We start from the raw sequence: 18259 nt of genomic DNA, 5'->3' as shown, positions 1-18259 counted from the left end.
AAATTGTAGGAAGTATCGCCAGAGAAACATTGTCTGGTGTTTTCATGTATTTTCTTCATTCATATAATTATTTCAGTTATGGAAGCAATACTTAATTCTTAAATTAGAGTGTTGCCTTTATTTATATTGTAAGCAAGGCTATGATATACATTATACACAAAGACCCAGCTCTCTTATTTACAGTATTCTGGTATAAACTGGGGTTATCGACATAAAAATGTGCCCACCAGGCTACCAAGCATTTCACCAGCCCCAGGCCCAGGGAAGGGGCGGTGGGGTAGCAGTAATTATTCGGGAGGACTTAGAGCCGAGGGAGTCTACTGTGCCACAGACGTCCGGATGTGAATCCCTTGTTGTGAAATGGGGCCCTGGGAGACAGTTGGGCCTGCTGATAGTATACCTGGCTCCTCGCTATACATCAGCGGCCCTGCCCGAACTCCTCGAGCTGATCTCATCGGTGACGGTTGAGACCCCCAAACTTTTAGTGATGGGGGATTTTAACCTGCCATCGATGGGAGAAGCATCAGAGGGGGTTCGGGAGTTCATGGCTTCCAGGACAGCCATGGACCTGACTCAAATGATTCAGGGCCCGACACATGAGGGAGGACACACTCTGGACCTTGTTTTTGTCTCTGGCCAGTGGCTGAGTGATCTGGGAGGAGGGGACTTAACCATCACTCCCCTGTCATGGTCAGATCACTCACTCCTTCGTCTTGACTTCCCTGGTGCTACCTCCCGCTGCGGGGAGGCGGAACCGGAAAGTACCAGATGGTTCCGCCCCAGGCGCCTGATGGAACCTGATAGGTTCCAGACGGAGCTTGGGCCACCTCCTGTAACCTTGACCCGCCCCCGGGTAGAGGACCTGGTGGTCGCATGGAATAATGCGACTACCGGGGCCTTGAACCGGGTGGCGCCTTTGCGGCCTCTCCGGCGGCAACGATCCACCCTGGCCCCTTGGTTTACCGAGGAACTAAGGGTGATGAAATGCCGCAAGAGACGTCTAGAGAGTCGTTGGAGATCCTCTCGCTCCGAATTTGATCGAACACAGGCACGAGCCCATTTAAGGACGTACCTTGTGGCATTGAGAGTGGCCAAACGCCAATATTGTGCCACTCTCATTGCATCCGCAGAGAACCGCCCTGCCGCCCTGTTTCGGGTGTCCCGCTCCCTCTTGTTTCAGAGGCCGCGGGAGGCCCCTCTACAGGGCAGGGCAGAGGAATTTGGTAAATATCTGCAGGATAAAATCGCTCAAATCCGGAGGGATTGGGTCCCTGTCAGTGGTCCAATGGAGACGTCCATGGCGAGTCTTGAGGAATCGATCTGGGAGGAGTTTGACTTGGTTGCCATCGAGGATTTGGACAGAATGCGTGGACGACTGCGACCCACCACATGTTTATTGGACCCATGCCCCTCCTGGCTTGTACTGGCATCCTGGGAGGTTACACGAGACTGGCTCCTGGGCCTAGTGAATGTTTCGTTGAGCGAGGGGTCTCTCCTGGCCGCCTTGAAAGAGGCGGTGGTGAGACCCTTGCTCAAGAAGCCTTCCCTGGACCCTTTGGAGCTGGCCAATTATCGTCCTGTCTCCAACCTTCCCTTTTTGGCGAAGGTTGTAGAGAGTGTGGTGGCCTACCAGTTTCCACGTCATCTGGAGGAAAATGATTATCTAGACCCGCGCCAGTCCGGCTTCCGCCCCGGTCACAGCACGGAGATGGCCTTGGTCGCGTTGGTGGATGATCTCTGGAGGGCCAGAGATAGAGGTTGTTCCTCTATCCTGGTCCTATTAGACCTCTCGGCGGCTTTTGATACCATCGACCATGGTATCCTGCTGCGCCGGCTGGAGGGGTTGGGGGTCCGGGGCACCGTTTTGCGGTGGTTCGGCTCCTACCTTTCTGGCCGGATGCAGCGTCTGTTGGCAGGAGAAGAGAGGTCGACCCTACGCCCCCTTACTTGTGGGGTGCCACAGGGGTCGGTCCTCTCGCCACTCCTGTTCAACACATATATGAAGCCGCTGGGTGAGATCATCCGTGGTTTCGGGGTGGGATACCATCTGTACGCTGATGATACTCAGCTGTACTTTTCCACCCCGAACCACCCCAACGAGGCCATCGAAGTGATGTCCCGGTGTGTGGAAGCCGTACGGATCTGGATGGATGACAACCGACTCAAGCTCAACCCCTCCAAGACGGAGTGGCTGTGAGTACCAGCTCCCCGGTTCAGCCAATTAACTCCATCATTGGCCATTGGGGGCATTCAACTTGCCCCCGTGGAGCGGGCGCGCAATTTGGGCATCCTCCTGGATGCCCGGCTGTCCATGGATGACCATGTGACAGCCGTGGCGAGGGGGGCGTTCCACCAGGTTCACCTGGTGCGCCAATTGCGCCCCCTACTGGACCGGGACGCCTTACGCACAGTCACTCATGCGCTGGTGACGTCTCGCTTGGACTACTGTAACGCTCTCTACATGGGGCTTCCCTTGAAATGCACCCGGAGGCTACAGTTGGTCCAGAACGCAGCTGCGCGGGTAATTATGGGGAGTACTAGGTACTCCCATGTGACACCGTTCCTGCGCGAGCTGCACTGGCTTCCTGTGGTCTATCAGGTGCGTTTCAAGGTTTTGATAACAATCTTTAAAGCGCTCCATGGCTCAGGACCTAGTTACTTGCGGGATCGTATTCTGCCCCATACATCCCTGCGACCAATCCGCTCGCACAGAGAGGGCCTCCTCCAGGTGCCGTCCACTAGACAGTGTCGGGGGGCGGCGCCTAGGAGTAGAGCCTTCTCTGTGGCGGGCCCAGCCCTGTGGAATGACCTCCCTCTGGATATTAGGAATACCTCTGACCTCCGCTCCTTTCGTATTAAGCTTAAGACCCACCTATTCCAAGTAGCTGGCCTGGCTCAACTTTGATCTAACCATATCGCTCCTGACGGGTTTTTAATTGGGTATTTTAATTATATTTAATTATTTAGGGGTTTTTTAATCACTGTATTCTAATTGTTTTTTATTCATCAGCCGACCTCCTCCTTGTGTATGTCTCGGTATATGTCTTTGTTATATGTTTGTTTTGTCCACATATTTATTTCATATGTTTCATTGTACGCCGACCCGAGTCCTTCGGGAGAGGGTGCGGCTAAGAAATAAATATTTATTTATTTATTATTTATTATAAATCTTGAATTTCCAGTAGAAATCTGGTATTTAGACTCTGACTTTCCCACCTGGGTATGAATTTTTCAAAACAATAATAACCCTAAAAAGCATGATTCTGTTAAACACAAACTGTGCTGTCTGCTGTACACTTTCCTCAAAATGAATGTTTTTCTTCAGACTCAAAGAAAATGGACATGAGAAGAGGCGCCATCAATACTATATCTAATAAGAATACAACTTAGAAGCTTTGAATGTTTCAGAAAATGACACAGCATTTGGAATGTGAGAGATGCTCGAAAACACATATCAAATACAGAGCTTTCAGAAAGACTGAAAGGGAAAAAGGCATATTGGAGTTCGTGCTTTGTGTAGATTAAATCCTTGACTAAGGTTTTCTTAAGGCTGAGAAAAGTGGAATCTGTCTGAGATACAGAGACATCTGTATCCTCCGTACATATCCTCCAGGCACCTCCGTATCCTAGACAAAGTAGGCAGGGATGAAAGTGACATATATTTGGTCTGTTCCCTCTCTTCAGCATCTACAAATTGTAGAGTAAAACATCCTCTCTTTCTATCATCATCATGACCACCCTATCCCCTATTGTACCATTATTGGTTTGATGGTATAATAACCAAAACAAGGGGTCGAGATTGTTTTTTTCATTCCATTATAGGACCACAGAAACTTTATAGAAGTTATGGCTTAAATTCATAGAAACAAAGGAGTAGCATTCATTGCAACTGGGGAGCTTCATTCCATCATGCCTACATTGCAACTTAAGCATTTTATTAAGGCAGGTGAGGGAGTGATGCATTCCAGAACATTGGGCACAGAGTGAAATGGCTATACAGAGTTCCAGCTAGCCACTGAAAGCGAGGGGAGGGCCAGGCACTGCAGCCAATCAGAGCTGGGGATGATGCTAAATTGAATGAAGCATGATACACGAATCACTTGAAAGCGCTGAAGACTGCTCAGGATAGAAAAGTAGAGCTTCAGACCTACAACAAGTCTGGCAATAAGTATCATCGGCTGGAAGTAGATGGAAGACAATGTTGTCTCTTCCTGAACTCAAGAATGGTAGGTAGCCTGTAGTAACCATAGGGCAAGTAGAAAATGGGAATTGGGTCCATGATTGATAGTTATAATAGGTGTCTGATTAAAAAAAACCACAACACTAAGCAGGGTTGGGTCTGGATAATACTTAAATGATAGCTTATAAGGACATTTCACAGGGTAATAGACTAATATGAAAAGTAATAAAGAAAATTAAAAATCCTAGATGGCAATGGTAACTGTTTCCATATTATGACTAAAAAATCTACAAGAAAGGCAGCAGTAATTTGGAATATCTGGTCCCTGTCACTGACTCAGATTGGATTCTGCGAGAGAACATAATTCAAGCAATAACATGGAAATTTTATCTGTTTATGCCATTATGGAATAATGGAGAAAGAACTATTCTCTGGAGCAGGCTATTTAGGGGCCCTCTAGGTATTCCCAATAAGATAAACTTCAGTGGGATTGTTCTGATTCGGACTCATTAAAAACTGCAATAATAATTTCCTGGTTATCCTAAAATAAGGGGTTTTGTTTTTGTTTTAACCCTAGGGGTGTTCCTAATCATGCTTTCCATCATATCCATCGATTTCTTTGGTCTGGAAGTTGCACATGCTGGGTATTTGATGTCCTACAGTGGAATACTTCAAATGGTAATACAATGGGGATTGACAGCTAGTCCTCGTATTCCTTCATTAGATAATATAGAAATAAGAAAATGTAACCTATATATTTATGGAAAAAAGAAAATGCATCATCAGTATGTGGCATTTTTAGTGTATGTGTGTCCGTGCATCTGTGTGTGTGTGTGTGTGTGTGTGTGTCAGTGTGCATAGATAAATTTAATTTTAGCTATATAGATATGTAGCTATATACATCATCAGAGCTATGATAGCACCTTCAGGTGTGGCCTCATCCTGTCAAATGCTCTACTAAGCTTTCCCCTGGAATAGAGTCACACATGCTGGGAGCAGAGATTTTGTGCCTATTTGAGCTATTTGTATTATTCTAAGACTGCAGGGTGATCTGGATCCCACCAACATGTCAGTATCATTATCTATGCATTGGAGAGGAATATCTGAAGCATCTATTCCCATCCCTGATATAGAGACCTAAAGCCAGATCAGGATTCAGGCGGGAAGGAGGGAGATATTCCTAAAACTTGCCCTAATTGAGATGTTTTCCCCCCTCAAGAGTTTGCAATTTTCCCTGTAGCCTCTTTTCAATGATTAAGCAAGAATAATAGCTTTGAATAATGCTAGTATAACTGCTTATTACCAAGGATGTTGGTTTGGACTTTTCTTTTTCCAAAAATCATCTCCCTTCTAAAAGGAAGAAGAACTTTCAGCTTCAGATAGCTCATGGATATTTTCTATTTAATATGTTGATGGGAACAGACAAGCCTGGAAGGATTTTGAGATACAGTATTCTAGATTAGGGGTCTCCAATTTTGGCAACTTTAAGTTTGGAGGACTTCAACTCCCAGAATTCTCCAGCCAGCTTGCTCCAGGCTTAAAGTTGCCAGTTGCCAAGGTTGGAGACCCCAGTTCTAGATGCCAACTCATCAGTACTAGAAAAAAAAAGATCTCTTTGTTTTATCATGCAAGTTTTAATTTTAGTTTGTTAAAATGCTGCATTAACAAAAAAAATAGTTATGAAATTTGTCAAATCAGCCTTTAGGCTAAACCTGTCTGTGAAGCATTCCTCAATCACAGTCATCTCTTGCTTTTACTAAAGTGATTTCTGTTTTAGTATCTTTTGGCCTTAGAATCACAGAGACCCAATTTACTTTTCAAATAGTCCGCTGTCATTTTTTCAGACACAAAGGTTGGGAAGGTGAAAAAGGCAGGGAATTTCCAAGGCCTGTAATTGGATAAGCGATGATTAATGTAATGCATTAACAGAAGCTTCCGCCATTTTACTGTATTTTTACAACACAGAAATATAATTTTCAGTGATCTTTATCACTCTGAAGTTTGTGCAGAGCCCTGATTGCTTTTATCTTAGCGTGGAGCAAAATGAATTTTACCTATTTTATTTATCTGGGTGCCGGTGGAGAATTTCTTTTTCTCTCCCTTCAAATGTGCCAATCTGGTTCTGCAAATGGCTTTCTTTTTAAGCTTTGGGGAGGAAAGTTGGCTGATTTTGACCCTGAAACATAGAAAACAGAACTGTCCTGTTTGCTTTAAGCCTCTTTTTCTCTGTGTGTGTATATGCAGAACAAAATAGCGTGGTTATATGGAAACTCAAACAGACACACACCCATTGTGTGTGAGAAGGAAAGAGGCATCTGCTACAGTGGGAAGAGAAAACCATTTGTTTGTCTGTTCTCATAGCACACATTCCACATTAAGAACAAACCGGGAGGGGATGTTATGCTCCTTTGCAAAAAAAAAATTCCCTCATTCAAGAGGTTTTGCCTCTGCTCTTTAACATGCTGAAGACCTTTCCTTCTTCCTAGAGGAAAAAAAGAAACATCTCGTTTTCTATAGCTTTGAACCATTTGTTCTTACATCTTTTCACCTTCAATAGCACTTGTCTTCATTGTGCTTTTAATTTAGCGATTATGAGACCACAACATCTTTCCAAGGACACACACACACCCCAATCATTTGTTTGGAAATTGTTCCAAAATAGTGTCCCTAATGCTAAAGTTTGCTTCCTAACCAGTGATGTTTTAAGTGCGCAATCCATGAAAATGTCTTTAAAATTCAATTATTTATTTTGCGTCACACTTTCCACTGAGTTTAAACAGCTCTAAGAGAGATGACTCTTTCCCAAGAGATGACTATGAAATTTTCATTCAAAACTTCTCAAACTCAGAAAATCCCCAGTAATTGTTAACAATTATTTTTCACAATTTATTGAATAAATATTAAGTTGATTAGCCAAGACATGTTTGTTTTTAATAATAACTATCTGGATACCCATGCTTTGCAACAAAACCATGTGATCGGGCTTTGCAGGAGAAATTTGGTTCACAATCGGTTGGCTCAATGGTGGTCGGTGATTGAAACACATAAGGGAATATCGCTCCCACAGCCTTGAGTCTGGAAGCAGTTTCATAGGTGGAAGACCTAGACATTTTGGTGAGATACCAATGTTTAGTGCTGTAAGAAACCCCAGATCACTCCTGAGTGAAGGAGTGGAACGTCTGCCAGTTTGACCTGGGTAACGGAATGTGAGGCAACTGGCAGTTGGAACAGAGTTTTTTTCAGGTGTGGAGGGGGAGTAGAATGTCTAACTCTTTAGCATCAGAGCATGTTAATCTATATATATAAATACTGTATTGGAAATACTAATGATCTGATGATTATTTTGAAAAATGCTTTCTTAGCAAGCACCTAGAAGCCAAGAGGAACATATATGCCAAATTTTAAGTTTCTAGGCCTTACGGTTCTGGAGATTTTGTGATGATGCATGAGTGGTATTTCACTTTTATATAGAGAGAGATTTGATAATAATAATCAAAATGATTTTTATTGTTTTCAGTTATGTCTTGCCCCACACTTAGACACTCACAAAAGATGTGATACACCAAATCCTTATTAGATTGTCTCCCCCCACCCCTATCAAACAGTTTTATAAACAAATTACTATACTTACAGTATGTCAATGTGTACTTGTTTAGTAATTTCACAATTTATGGCAGCTTTTTCCAATCCTATTTCTATCTAAAAAACCCTATTAGTGAGCATTTGCACAAAGCACTTAATGACAACCTCTGAATAGTGATTTCTTTTTATTTTATTTTATTTTTTTATATTTTTATTTATTTACAAACACACAAAATACACACATACAAAACTTAGACGTACACTACGTTTACACAATACAGTACAAACAGGAATTTCTAATAGCAATTTCAATAGATGAGTAAAATAAGAGGGTTAAAAATGGTGAAAAGCAAATGAAATATACTAGAAGTGGAAATAACATAAGGAGACTTGTATCGTTTTGAAAAAAAGTGATTTCTATTTAGAAGGGCTTTAGAAGGAGATGGTATCAAACTAAACTGAAGGCATTTAATCCTAGGGAATATCCCAGCACATTCCCTAGAAGGCAGCTGCAATGCCTTTTCCTCTTTCCCTGCATCTTCCCAATTTAGTCCCATGTCCTTTCAATGACTTTGTACTTCCTTCAGAAATGACACATGACAAATCGCCTAAGACTGAATGCAGAATTCATCTTTGAAAAAAATCTTCCACCTCCTCTTTAGCCAATCATTGTCTACCTGCACTTATAGCAAATTGTCCTGGCCAAGGTCAAAGGATCTTCTCCAGTTAATTATCCAGTTTTGTGTGGTAGTAGTACCAAAGTGTATGTTCTGCTAATTCAAAAGATGAACCACCGTACTCTTGTTGTAATATCCATACACTGTAATCCTTTTTCAACTAGTCAGATTGGTCTTTTGGTAAAAATTCCTGGCATCTTTTGATGGTTGGGTGACTCAACTTCCCAGATACTGCTTAGACTGAGGAGATTGTTGAAATAGATTTTTCCTTAATTTTAATTCCTGTTTTTTTTTTAAAATCTTCTCCGTCTATGGAGATTCTCTGTCATCCAGGTCACAAACATGCTTTTTCAAAGGCAGCTGGACTTTCTTTGTATTTTCATTGAACACAAAACAAAGAAATCAAAGGAAGTTCAATTGCCTTTTGAAAAAGTTCCTTTGTGACAATCTTCTCAGTCACATCTAAAAGTTGTGGTTGGGTTTATGAGTAAAGTAAAACCTAAGGAATAGGTGAGGCGAGTGAAGATAAACAGAATTTATCCCAAAATAACATAAGGGAGTTGTGGAACAAGGTGACCTTTTTCAAAAGGATTAATAGAAAATAGTTCTAAGTTGGAGTAAATCAATTGTGATATTCTCAGTGTGTAACATGACCAAAGTTGGCATTGTTCATAGCACACAATTCAATGGTAGGAATATAGGCAGCCTGATTTTATTTGCATGCTTGTTTATTTATCAAATTTATACAATTTCCCATTTCATTAAAAATGATTCTGGGTGGCATACAACAATTAAATAAAACAATGAATATATAAAAATGGCCCTTATTTAAAATATAAAACCAGCACACAGGAGAGAGTGAGTATTAATTGTAATGATGAACCATCTTAAAATATCACCAGTGTCCTGGGAGCTCACATAGCAATAGCAATAAGACTTACAGACCGTTTTACAACACTGTCTAAGCAGTTTACAGAGTCAGCATATTGCCCTCATAATCAGGGTCCTCATTTTACCAACTTCAGAAGGATGGAAGGCTGAGTCAATCTTGAGCCAGTTAGGATCAAGAAATCAAACTCCTGGCAGTGTGAGTAGAGTTAGCCTGCAATACTGCATTCTAACCACTGCACCATCATTGCTCTTAGCCAAATCTTGAGGGACTTGTGGAACATTAAGAGGGATGGAGCTAACTTCACACTGGGGAGTGGGGTGGGGAGAATGTTTCATAATGCAGGCACCCTAGCAGAGAAGGCCCACCTCCTGGGAACTGTCAAATCCTTAGGAGACACAACCAGCAACATGCCTCTCTGCCACAGGCAAATGTAACTGAAGAGAGATAACCTGGTCCCATTTGATGAAGGGCTTTAAAGGTTAAAATCAGCATCTTGAATTGGTTCTGGAAGCATGTAATTTGTTCATGCCATTCCATTCTAGACCAACTGAATCTTCTGGATACTCTTCAAATGGAGCCCCATGTAGAATTCTTGACAGTAATCCAAACTGGAGGTGACGAGGGAATAGGCTTACTATGAGGAAAGCTCCCGATCTAGGAACAGCACAACTATCGCACAACACAAAGCTGTGCAAAGCCCCTTCTACCCACAACTGCCACCTGCTCTTTGAACAGGAGTGGTGAGTCCAGAGGAGTCTGGATTGTGGCTACCTGTCTGATGGAAGAGATTCAGAAGCTGATTTTAATATGAAAATTATTCAACCATCATAATATATAATTATTAGTGGTTGCGTTGAATATATCCAGGAAAAAAAGATTAATTGTAAAATTAGAAGTTTCTTTTTTCTATAGAGGAGATCCCAGATAATATAACAACCATATGTATATACATCTAAAATGTATTCAAAAAGCACATTCCAAATTAATGAATCTGATCAATGAATTAATAAATGGTTTTATTTACAGTAGGGACAAACTTGACATGAGGTTAAAAATTGGTCTTGCAGATTGGGGGGAGGGGTGTGAGCATTTATATACACCAATATATTATATATTAACATGCAAATAGTAATATATAGTAATGGAATTTATTGTATGGCATTTCCAGTCTGCTATCTTCTTCTACTATAGCCAAATCTTTCAAGTTCACATAAAAAGGAAAGAAAGGAAATGCAAAAAGAAAAAGAAGAAAACTCTTAATTAATCGGATTCTAGAGAAAACAAAGAATACTCTTGTCAATGTCACCCTTACTAAATCCAGACAGTGTTGATTTAGGACCTACTAGGTGCAGCTTAGGAAGTAAGGGAAAGGATGATGTAGGCGTTCCTTCTAACTGTAGTGGAGAAATGACAGATCAGAAACTTTGCAGCTACACCATTGCAAGTTTTTTAGGTTATAGAGCAGCTGAGCTAGAAATAAATTAGCTCGGTTTTACGCTATAGGACTATGCCCTCGAAATGTAGTTAGAACGGCTGATTAAGTCATTAAGACAATCCCTCTCAGTACAGGAATCCCTGGCAGAGGTTTATCTTGTCTCTGATGGGACATCTCCAGTGAAAGTAGGCTCATTACCTCTTTTATTTTTAAGAAAAGTTTTTTAAAAAATAAATAAATCAGAATTTCCCTCTTGATACCTTCAAACCATTATTTCGTGTCTTACATGCAGTATCAAGAGAGAACAAGCATTGACCTTTTTCTGTGTGACATCTTTTCACGTATCTAAAGAATGCTTTCATATCCCTTTTATGCAGTGGTGAAATTCAATTTTTTTTTTTACTATCAGTTCTGAGGAAGTGGTTTGGTGAGTGTGGTGTGGTGTGACTTGGTGGGCGTGGTTTGGTGGACATGGCAGGGGAAGGATACTGCAAAGTCTCCATTCCCACCCCACTCTGGGGCTAGCCAGATGTGGCATTGGCCTGTTCTCCGAACTACTCAAAATTTCCGCTATCAGTTCTCCAGAATATGCTGGATTTCACCCCTGCTTTTATGTTGTCTTTTCTCAAGACCAAACATTCCCATCTTCTTGAAACTCTTTTTTTGGGATATGTCTAGCCTCACCCTACCTCACCCCCAAACATCTTTTTCACCTTTTGCCTTTTTCAGAAGTTTGTGTAATTTGTCTGAATCCTTCCTTAAATAGATTGTTTAACCCAGTATCTAAAGGGGGATTGAACAACACAGAGTTCTGTAGCAGTATCCTTGTTCTCTGTTGCCTCAGATGAGTTAACAGATTCAAGTTCCAGATCATTGGAATAACATTAGAAGAAGCATCTTGACAATAAAACTGTAACACTGAAAATAGTACCGCTTCATCAGATGCAATATAACATGTCCAACATGAGTAATAGTATGAACTCATAAACATATACTGCCATTAAACAATCAATTTGGATGTCAAGTAACCATTAATGAAACTGTGTTGCACCTTAGAGCTGGAGAATTTAAATATCCTAAGAATCATTAATAAAGTTGGACTAAAATTGTTTTTCGTCATTATTTTACTTAGTAAAACTTTTGATTTGGCTAGGAAAAAGAAATCTCGCTATACACAAGTGTAGATGTCAACCTCCTCCACTTTATTTTTAGAAACATTTTCAGTCTCATGGAATTGAAAAAGACTGTTTGCAATGCAACATTTTGTTTTTGATTATACTGTTTTTAGTTTTGGGATTCATGGTATATGCTACTGAATCTTTCTTTTGTCTGCAGATTTTTATGGCCAAATCCAAAATAAATGAATGCTGTCAATTAACATGTGTTGCTACTTTTCTTTTCTACTGACTTCAGTAGACCTATACTGCATTTTATTTGCTTACACATTCTTGTACAAATCTGACAAAAATGACCCACTACATCAGCAGTTCTGATTTCTCTTCTGTAGTCTTTGGAATAAAATTGAATTTCGTAATACTGATAAACTTACATTAATCTTAATATTGACTTTACTTTTTAAAGTCCAGTACAATTTGGTGTATGATAGCTATGCCATGCCCTTTTCAGTTTTCAGCTGTATGAATATGCTTTTTTTTGAAGGCAGAAAAATTATGTAGAGATTATTTATCAAGTGCATTGAGGTACTTCCCAAAACTGGCGTCCTTCCAAAAAGGAGATTAAACTTTATCTCTACTGTGTATTTTTCTGCTTTAAGATCTGAAAATATCAGCTGGATTTATTATGTTGTTAATGGTGCATGAAAGGAAGAAAGACAGTTTGCACTCTTTGAATTACTTTGTTGGGAGTTTCCAATTAAATATTTCCCCTGCAGATTAAGAGGCTTATATGACTTTGAAGGAGGACAAAGACAAAGTTGTTTCACCTGCAGCTTGTGTACATAGCCAAGGGCGGCTCTTGTTATGTCACTTGCAAACTATTTCCTTCCTCTTTGGTGTATTGATAATACAACGGATTCCTGTTAAGGTAAAGAGCTTTCTCTTCATATTAGTTCAAAGAAGATCATGTTACAAAGGCAAACAGAATTTGAAGTTAGGTGATGAGGCCTACCAACTTGCTTGAAATGGCCAAAAGAAGTTCACTGTGGAAATTAAGCATTTTTCAATACAGACTTCTAAAAAGTACTTAAGGTATTCAGTATGGCGTTTGGGGGATTAAATACCAAAGGTATTCAACCAAGTCTCTAAATCAATCCACATTTCTGAAACAAAATTCATATCTATGCCTGAATTTTGTCATTAGATACTTCTATATGAGTGATGGCCAACCTTTTTGTCATCGTGTGCCAAAAGCAAATCCCCTGTGCATGCACGCGTGACACTCCCATGCTCCCCCCACCCCCACGCATGCAGTGCAACACCCGCATGTTCCACACACACACCTGTGCATATACGGTAGAGATCCAAAAATCAACTGGCCAGTGGGAGGCACGTGCACATGCACAGTGGGGCTGAACTGGGGTGACAGCTCACGTGCCCGCAGAGAGGGCTCTGCGTGCCACCTGTGGCATGTGTGCCATAGATTGGCCATCGCGGTTCTATACTCTGCAATTCACTGGGACGCAATAAACTGGAAAAATTGCTGGGAAAGCTGGTGGCTCTAACAGAGAAGTTTGTGGATTAGGCTAACAATGGGAAGAGCCAGATTAAAATGGCTATTTGTATCAACTTCAGCAATTGTACATTTACCAAAATTTGGGGAAGGCGGCTATATTTCAAAACAGAGAAGTTCAGAAATAGATGATAGTTAAGGATAGCGAAAGAAAAACTCAACATCATTATAGAAAACCAAATCCCAAGGATTCTTTCAACCTATAGTATAGGTGATACTGGAAAATTTAGGTAAGAATTACAGACTGTATAACCCTATCTACTATGCGACTGCTGAGTCAGTGACCCTGAGTTCAAAAAAATGCCTGCAGTCTGGTAAGCCTCCACCCTTTGATAGAATGCCTGAAGGATGAGAGGGTGTGATCCATGTGAGCTAGCATTTTTTCCTGCAGTAACTAATCTATGTAGCCATTATTCAATGGTACATTATGTAGTATGGGATGTTGCAACAGGCTGGTAACTGCTAAAAGGTATCAAGTAGCACAAAACCTAATGCATCTTATCTAATACTCATAGGAGAGACCCAAGAATAACTTGTTTCCTTGTCATTTTCAGAATCGGAGGCTACAAAATACATCCACCTTCATTCCACATGTCCATGATTCGGTATCATTCCATAAAGTGGCATTTAATGACATACAATTATGCTGAAATAGCTACAGGCTAGCATTTGGGTGTGTTACACAATCATTAATTAAGAAACTTAGTAGCACTCTCACCTGATCATTTCCTTTTCGTTTCTCAGCTATTGTCAGGTGATATAGGAGAGAGCTATAATCTGTTGACTAGTTCCACACCTAATTTTCCTTTGAACTCATGTAAAAATAGGTCCTTGCTCAATTGCCTTGACTAAAGACATCTTTCCTTTCATGTGAAGGAGACATTTGGTCCCTTCTGGATAGGAGGTTGCAAGATTTCTTGATCTCTGATTGTCTCTTTTACTTTTGCAGGGTTCTTGAGATGTATGAATATGACATATTTTATAACAAAGGGAGGAAATTCGTTCTCTATTGCAGCGTGAGCAAGTATATACATCAGCGGTGGGATTCCCTTCCCTTCCCTACTGGTTCACAAATGTGAGTGCGAGCGCACGAGCGCTCCGCTCACACACACCACGTCTGAGCATGCACAACCTTCTGTGCATATGCAGGTCACACATTACATTGGGGCGTGTGGGCGGAACCTCCCAAAGCCGCTATCATTTCACCCAAACCGGAGAGAACTGGCTGAATACCACCTCCGATATACATCAAATAATGAATTACATGAATTTATTTGCAAAGATGATTATGGTGTTTACAGTACTCAGATTAGTCAGTGGTCTGATTCTGTAAAAAAAATAGTTTCTTGTGTTAATCTAGGCTGCCATACATTAAAATATTAGCTGTGCTTGTGTTATTTATGTTATACACTGTAATATATGTGGGTATATGCATAATTTTGTATTATTTATTTATTTTGTCATATTTGTGTAGTGTATATTAGAGGTGAGAGCTGTATGCAATGAAATTTCATTTTAATGTATGCCGATTAGTGTACATTCAAAGCAGTGGTGGGATTCAAAAATCTTTACTACCGGTTCTGTGGGGTGGCTTGGTGGGGCGGTTCTATAGGGCATGGCAGGGGAAGGATACTGTAAAATCTCCATTCCCTCCCCACTCCAGGGGAAGGTTATTGCAAAATCCCCATTCCCTCCTGATCAGCTGGGACTCGGGAGGCAGAGAATAGATGGGGGCGGGGCCAGTCAGAGGTGGTACTTACCAGTTTGCCGAACTACCCAAAATTTCCACTACCTGTTCTCCAGAACTGGTCAGAACCTGCTGAATACCACCTCTGATTCGAAGTGAAAATAAAGTTATTCTAAGTCTAAGTCTGAGAAATATTTTTCAGGATCAAAGTAGACTTTACATTTGAACATGCTTTCTGCAGTTTATAGGAATTGCAGTTCAAAAATCACCAGAAAAGTACCATATGGGGGAAAGACTTTCTTTGAAAATACCGTGTTTCCCAGAAAATACGACATGTCCTCATAATACAGCCATGCCACATTTTTCTGGTGGGCAAAAATATAAGCCCCCCCAGCATATAAGCCCCCTGGACAACCCCCCACCTCCGGGCAGGCAGAGCGCCGCTCACCAACCTAGCAGTATCCCGAAGGTGCCAAGCCGCGGGAACCTGGGGGGAGGCAAAGGTGATTGCGTTGCTTGGCGTCTTCGGGATAGCACTAGGTCAGTGAATGGTGCTGTGCTCAGCTGAAGAGGGGGGTTGCCGGGCAGCTGCTCTCTTGCAAGCAGCTCCCAAAGAGCCGGACACAGCTTCATGGGCAAATGGCTGTGTTGCGCTGTCACAGCAGCGCAACACAACAGCCATGAATCGACGACGCTCACGAGCAGCCACCCGGCAAACCCCCTTTGCAGCCGGGCACAGCACCATTCACTGACCTAGGGGTATCGCCAAGCCGCGTGAGTGCCTGTTCCGCTCTCACTCACCCACCTCCCAATGCATGGCCCAGCTCTCATTACGGAGCCAGGGCACCTCCGCCGCTGCCATCACTGCCATCCCAGCCTGGCTTTAGCCACAGCTTCCAACCCCAGTCTTTCAGCAGTGGCTGCTCTGGGTGCACGCTCTATGGTTGTACGGTTTGCAGGTAGCTGGCCCACAACCATAGAGCGTGCGCCCAGAGCGGCCACTGCCAAAAGACTCGGGTTGGAAGCCGCGGAAAAAGCCAGACTGGGATGGCAGCGGCGGCGGAGGTGCCCTGACTCCATAATGAGAGCTGGGCCATGCATCGTGAGGCTGGGAGGCGGGTGAGCGAGAGCGGAACAGCCGCTCGCGCAACCCCCCTTTCCAGCCATGCAGAGCGCCATTCACTGGCATTTGGAAGGCGCCAAGCCGGGGAAGCCGGGCAGCGAATGGCGCTGTGCCCGGCTGCAAAGGGGGGTTGCCAGGTGGCTGCTCGTGAGCGTGGTAACTTCATGGCTGTTGTGTTGTGCTGCTGCGACAGTGCAACACAGCCATTCGCCAATGAGGCTGTGCCCGTCTCTTTGGGAGCCTGCTCGCAAGAGAGCAGCCACCCAGCCACCCCAAAACAATAAAACCTCCTCCCATAATAAAGCCCAAGCCATATTTTGTAGGTAAAAAGAAAATAAGACCCTGTCGTATTTTCGGGGAAACACAGTATCTCTTCTTGAGTGCTATCCAGGAGACAGAAAGAGTTATGTGTCTTTCTCAGTGAAGTGTTGCCAGCTTTATACTCAACGCTGTGCAAGGAACTTTCTTTGGAAAGACCAGAATATCCTGTTCCAGTGTAAGCCTCTCAGGGTTCACAGAATATGACCTCTCCACGATTTCAGGTTTGAAAAGCCAACATCTGCTATAACCCCACCGGTCTCTGATTATTAGAAGCATTCATTCTGACCTGAAGAGGCAGCAATTAAAAAAAAAAACATGTAAAAGATCCTGATTCCTGTCTGCCTTATAGTGTCTTCTTCCAAAAAAATTCTATTGTTAGCAACTGATTTTCATAGCCATCATGTCTGCTCATGAACTGAAACATTATGCACACAAACCTCTCTCCCCCATTCTACAGTCTTGACCTGTGGAATTTTTATCTCTTATATTTGTTAGCCAACGGTGTAGAAGTCTTTCTTACAATAGCCATGCATCTTGTTCCAATGCAACAGTGGTGGGATTCAAATGATTTAACCACCAGTTCTCTGTTCTAATAACCAGATGGGTAGGTGGGGCTCGGTGGTCATGTGACTGGGTGGGTGTGACCAACTCAACATTACTCATGTTGATGGGCACTTCGCCTTAGCTGTTACAATGTCATAAGGGTTAACCGGAGGCAGCTTCTGTAAGCAGGGCAATAAATATTAGGCTAGAAACAACATCAGAATGTTTCCTTCCTAACTTCCTTACAGGATTAGGCCTGTAAAGTGAAAAAAAACACCAAAAGGAGATTTCTTCCAACAACCGGTTCTCCGAACTGCTTAGAAAGTTAACAACCAGTTCTCCCGAATAGGTGCGAACTGGCTGAATCCCACTACTGCAATGCAAGCTATGATAGCAGCATTCTATCTGGCTGCTTTTCACATTATATTTTCCCAGACTACCATACAAGGCAACATGTAAGTGGTTTTTCCCAGACTACCATACAAGGCAAAACACAGTGTGCTATCACATTGACATTGATTGAATTATCTTTATGCAGGACAATTTGTGATGGGAGATGGAACTATTAAGCCCATTTTCCCCATCCTCCTTCCCCATCAGTCCATTTTCAGCTGAAAGAAACGTAACAAATCCAGCTTCTGGTAGTCTTCATTACTTTGCTGATCAATATATTAAATGGGCCTTTTATCTTCTATGATCTGCTGTAGCAGAACGGCAGATAGAACAGCTGTGCTGCTTGCTTGTGCTGTAAGTGTGATGCAATCATCCCTGGGCTTCTTCTCATAGTGTTTCTGCTCCGATGGAGGAGCGTGGATGTCTGTGAATATGTGTGTAAATAAGCCAAAAGTCCTCAAAACTAGGGCACTGTCAAAAGTAATTCTGCTGTTGTGAGTGATAGATTGGATAAGCAATCCTGCACTGGTTACTATTAGCATGTTTTAAAGTGCGTATTTCGATGGCGTGATCTGAAGATCAGTAATGAAATACAGTAGAATTTAATTAAAAGAACAACAGCCATAAAACGGGCAGACAAAAGTGGGCTTCTGATTTTCTGGTAGTCATTTAGGATTTAACAGGACCTTTTTGTATTTTCCATGGAACAGTAAACACTCCCTACCCTCCCCCCAATTA

At 42.2% G+C, this 18259-nt stretch overlaps 1 protein-coding gene across 1 annotated transcript in view; it reads left to right on the top strand.

The window, feature by feature from the left end:
* SLC67A1 (solute carrier family 67 member 1) overlaps positions 1-18259 on the top strand; it is an 86154-nt gene that overhangs the window by 50202 nt on the left and 17693 nt on the right. Inside the window, exon 7 of the mRNA XM_081942370.1 lies at positions 4758-4858. Within this exon, the coding sequence (XP_081798496.1) occupies positions 4758-4858 (101 nt within the window). The remainder of the gene's footprint in view (positions 1-4757; positions 4859-18259) is intronic.

This window comes from Natrix helvetica (assembly GCF_964273705.1).
Source record: "Natrix helvetica genome assembly, chromosome: 1".
Taxonomy (NCBI): Eukaryota; Metazoa; Chordata; class Lepidosauria; order Squamata; family Natricidae; genus Natrix; species Natrix helvetica.
The sequence above is the reverse complement of the archived record's forward strand: the minus strand, read 5'-3'. Positions and strand labels throughout refer to the sequence as shown.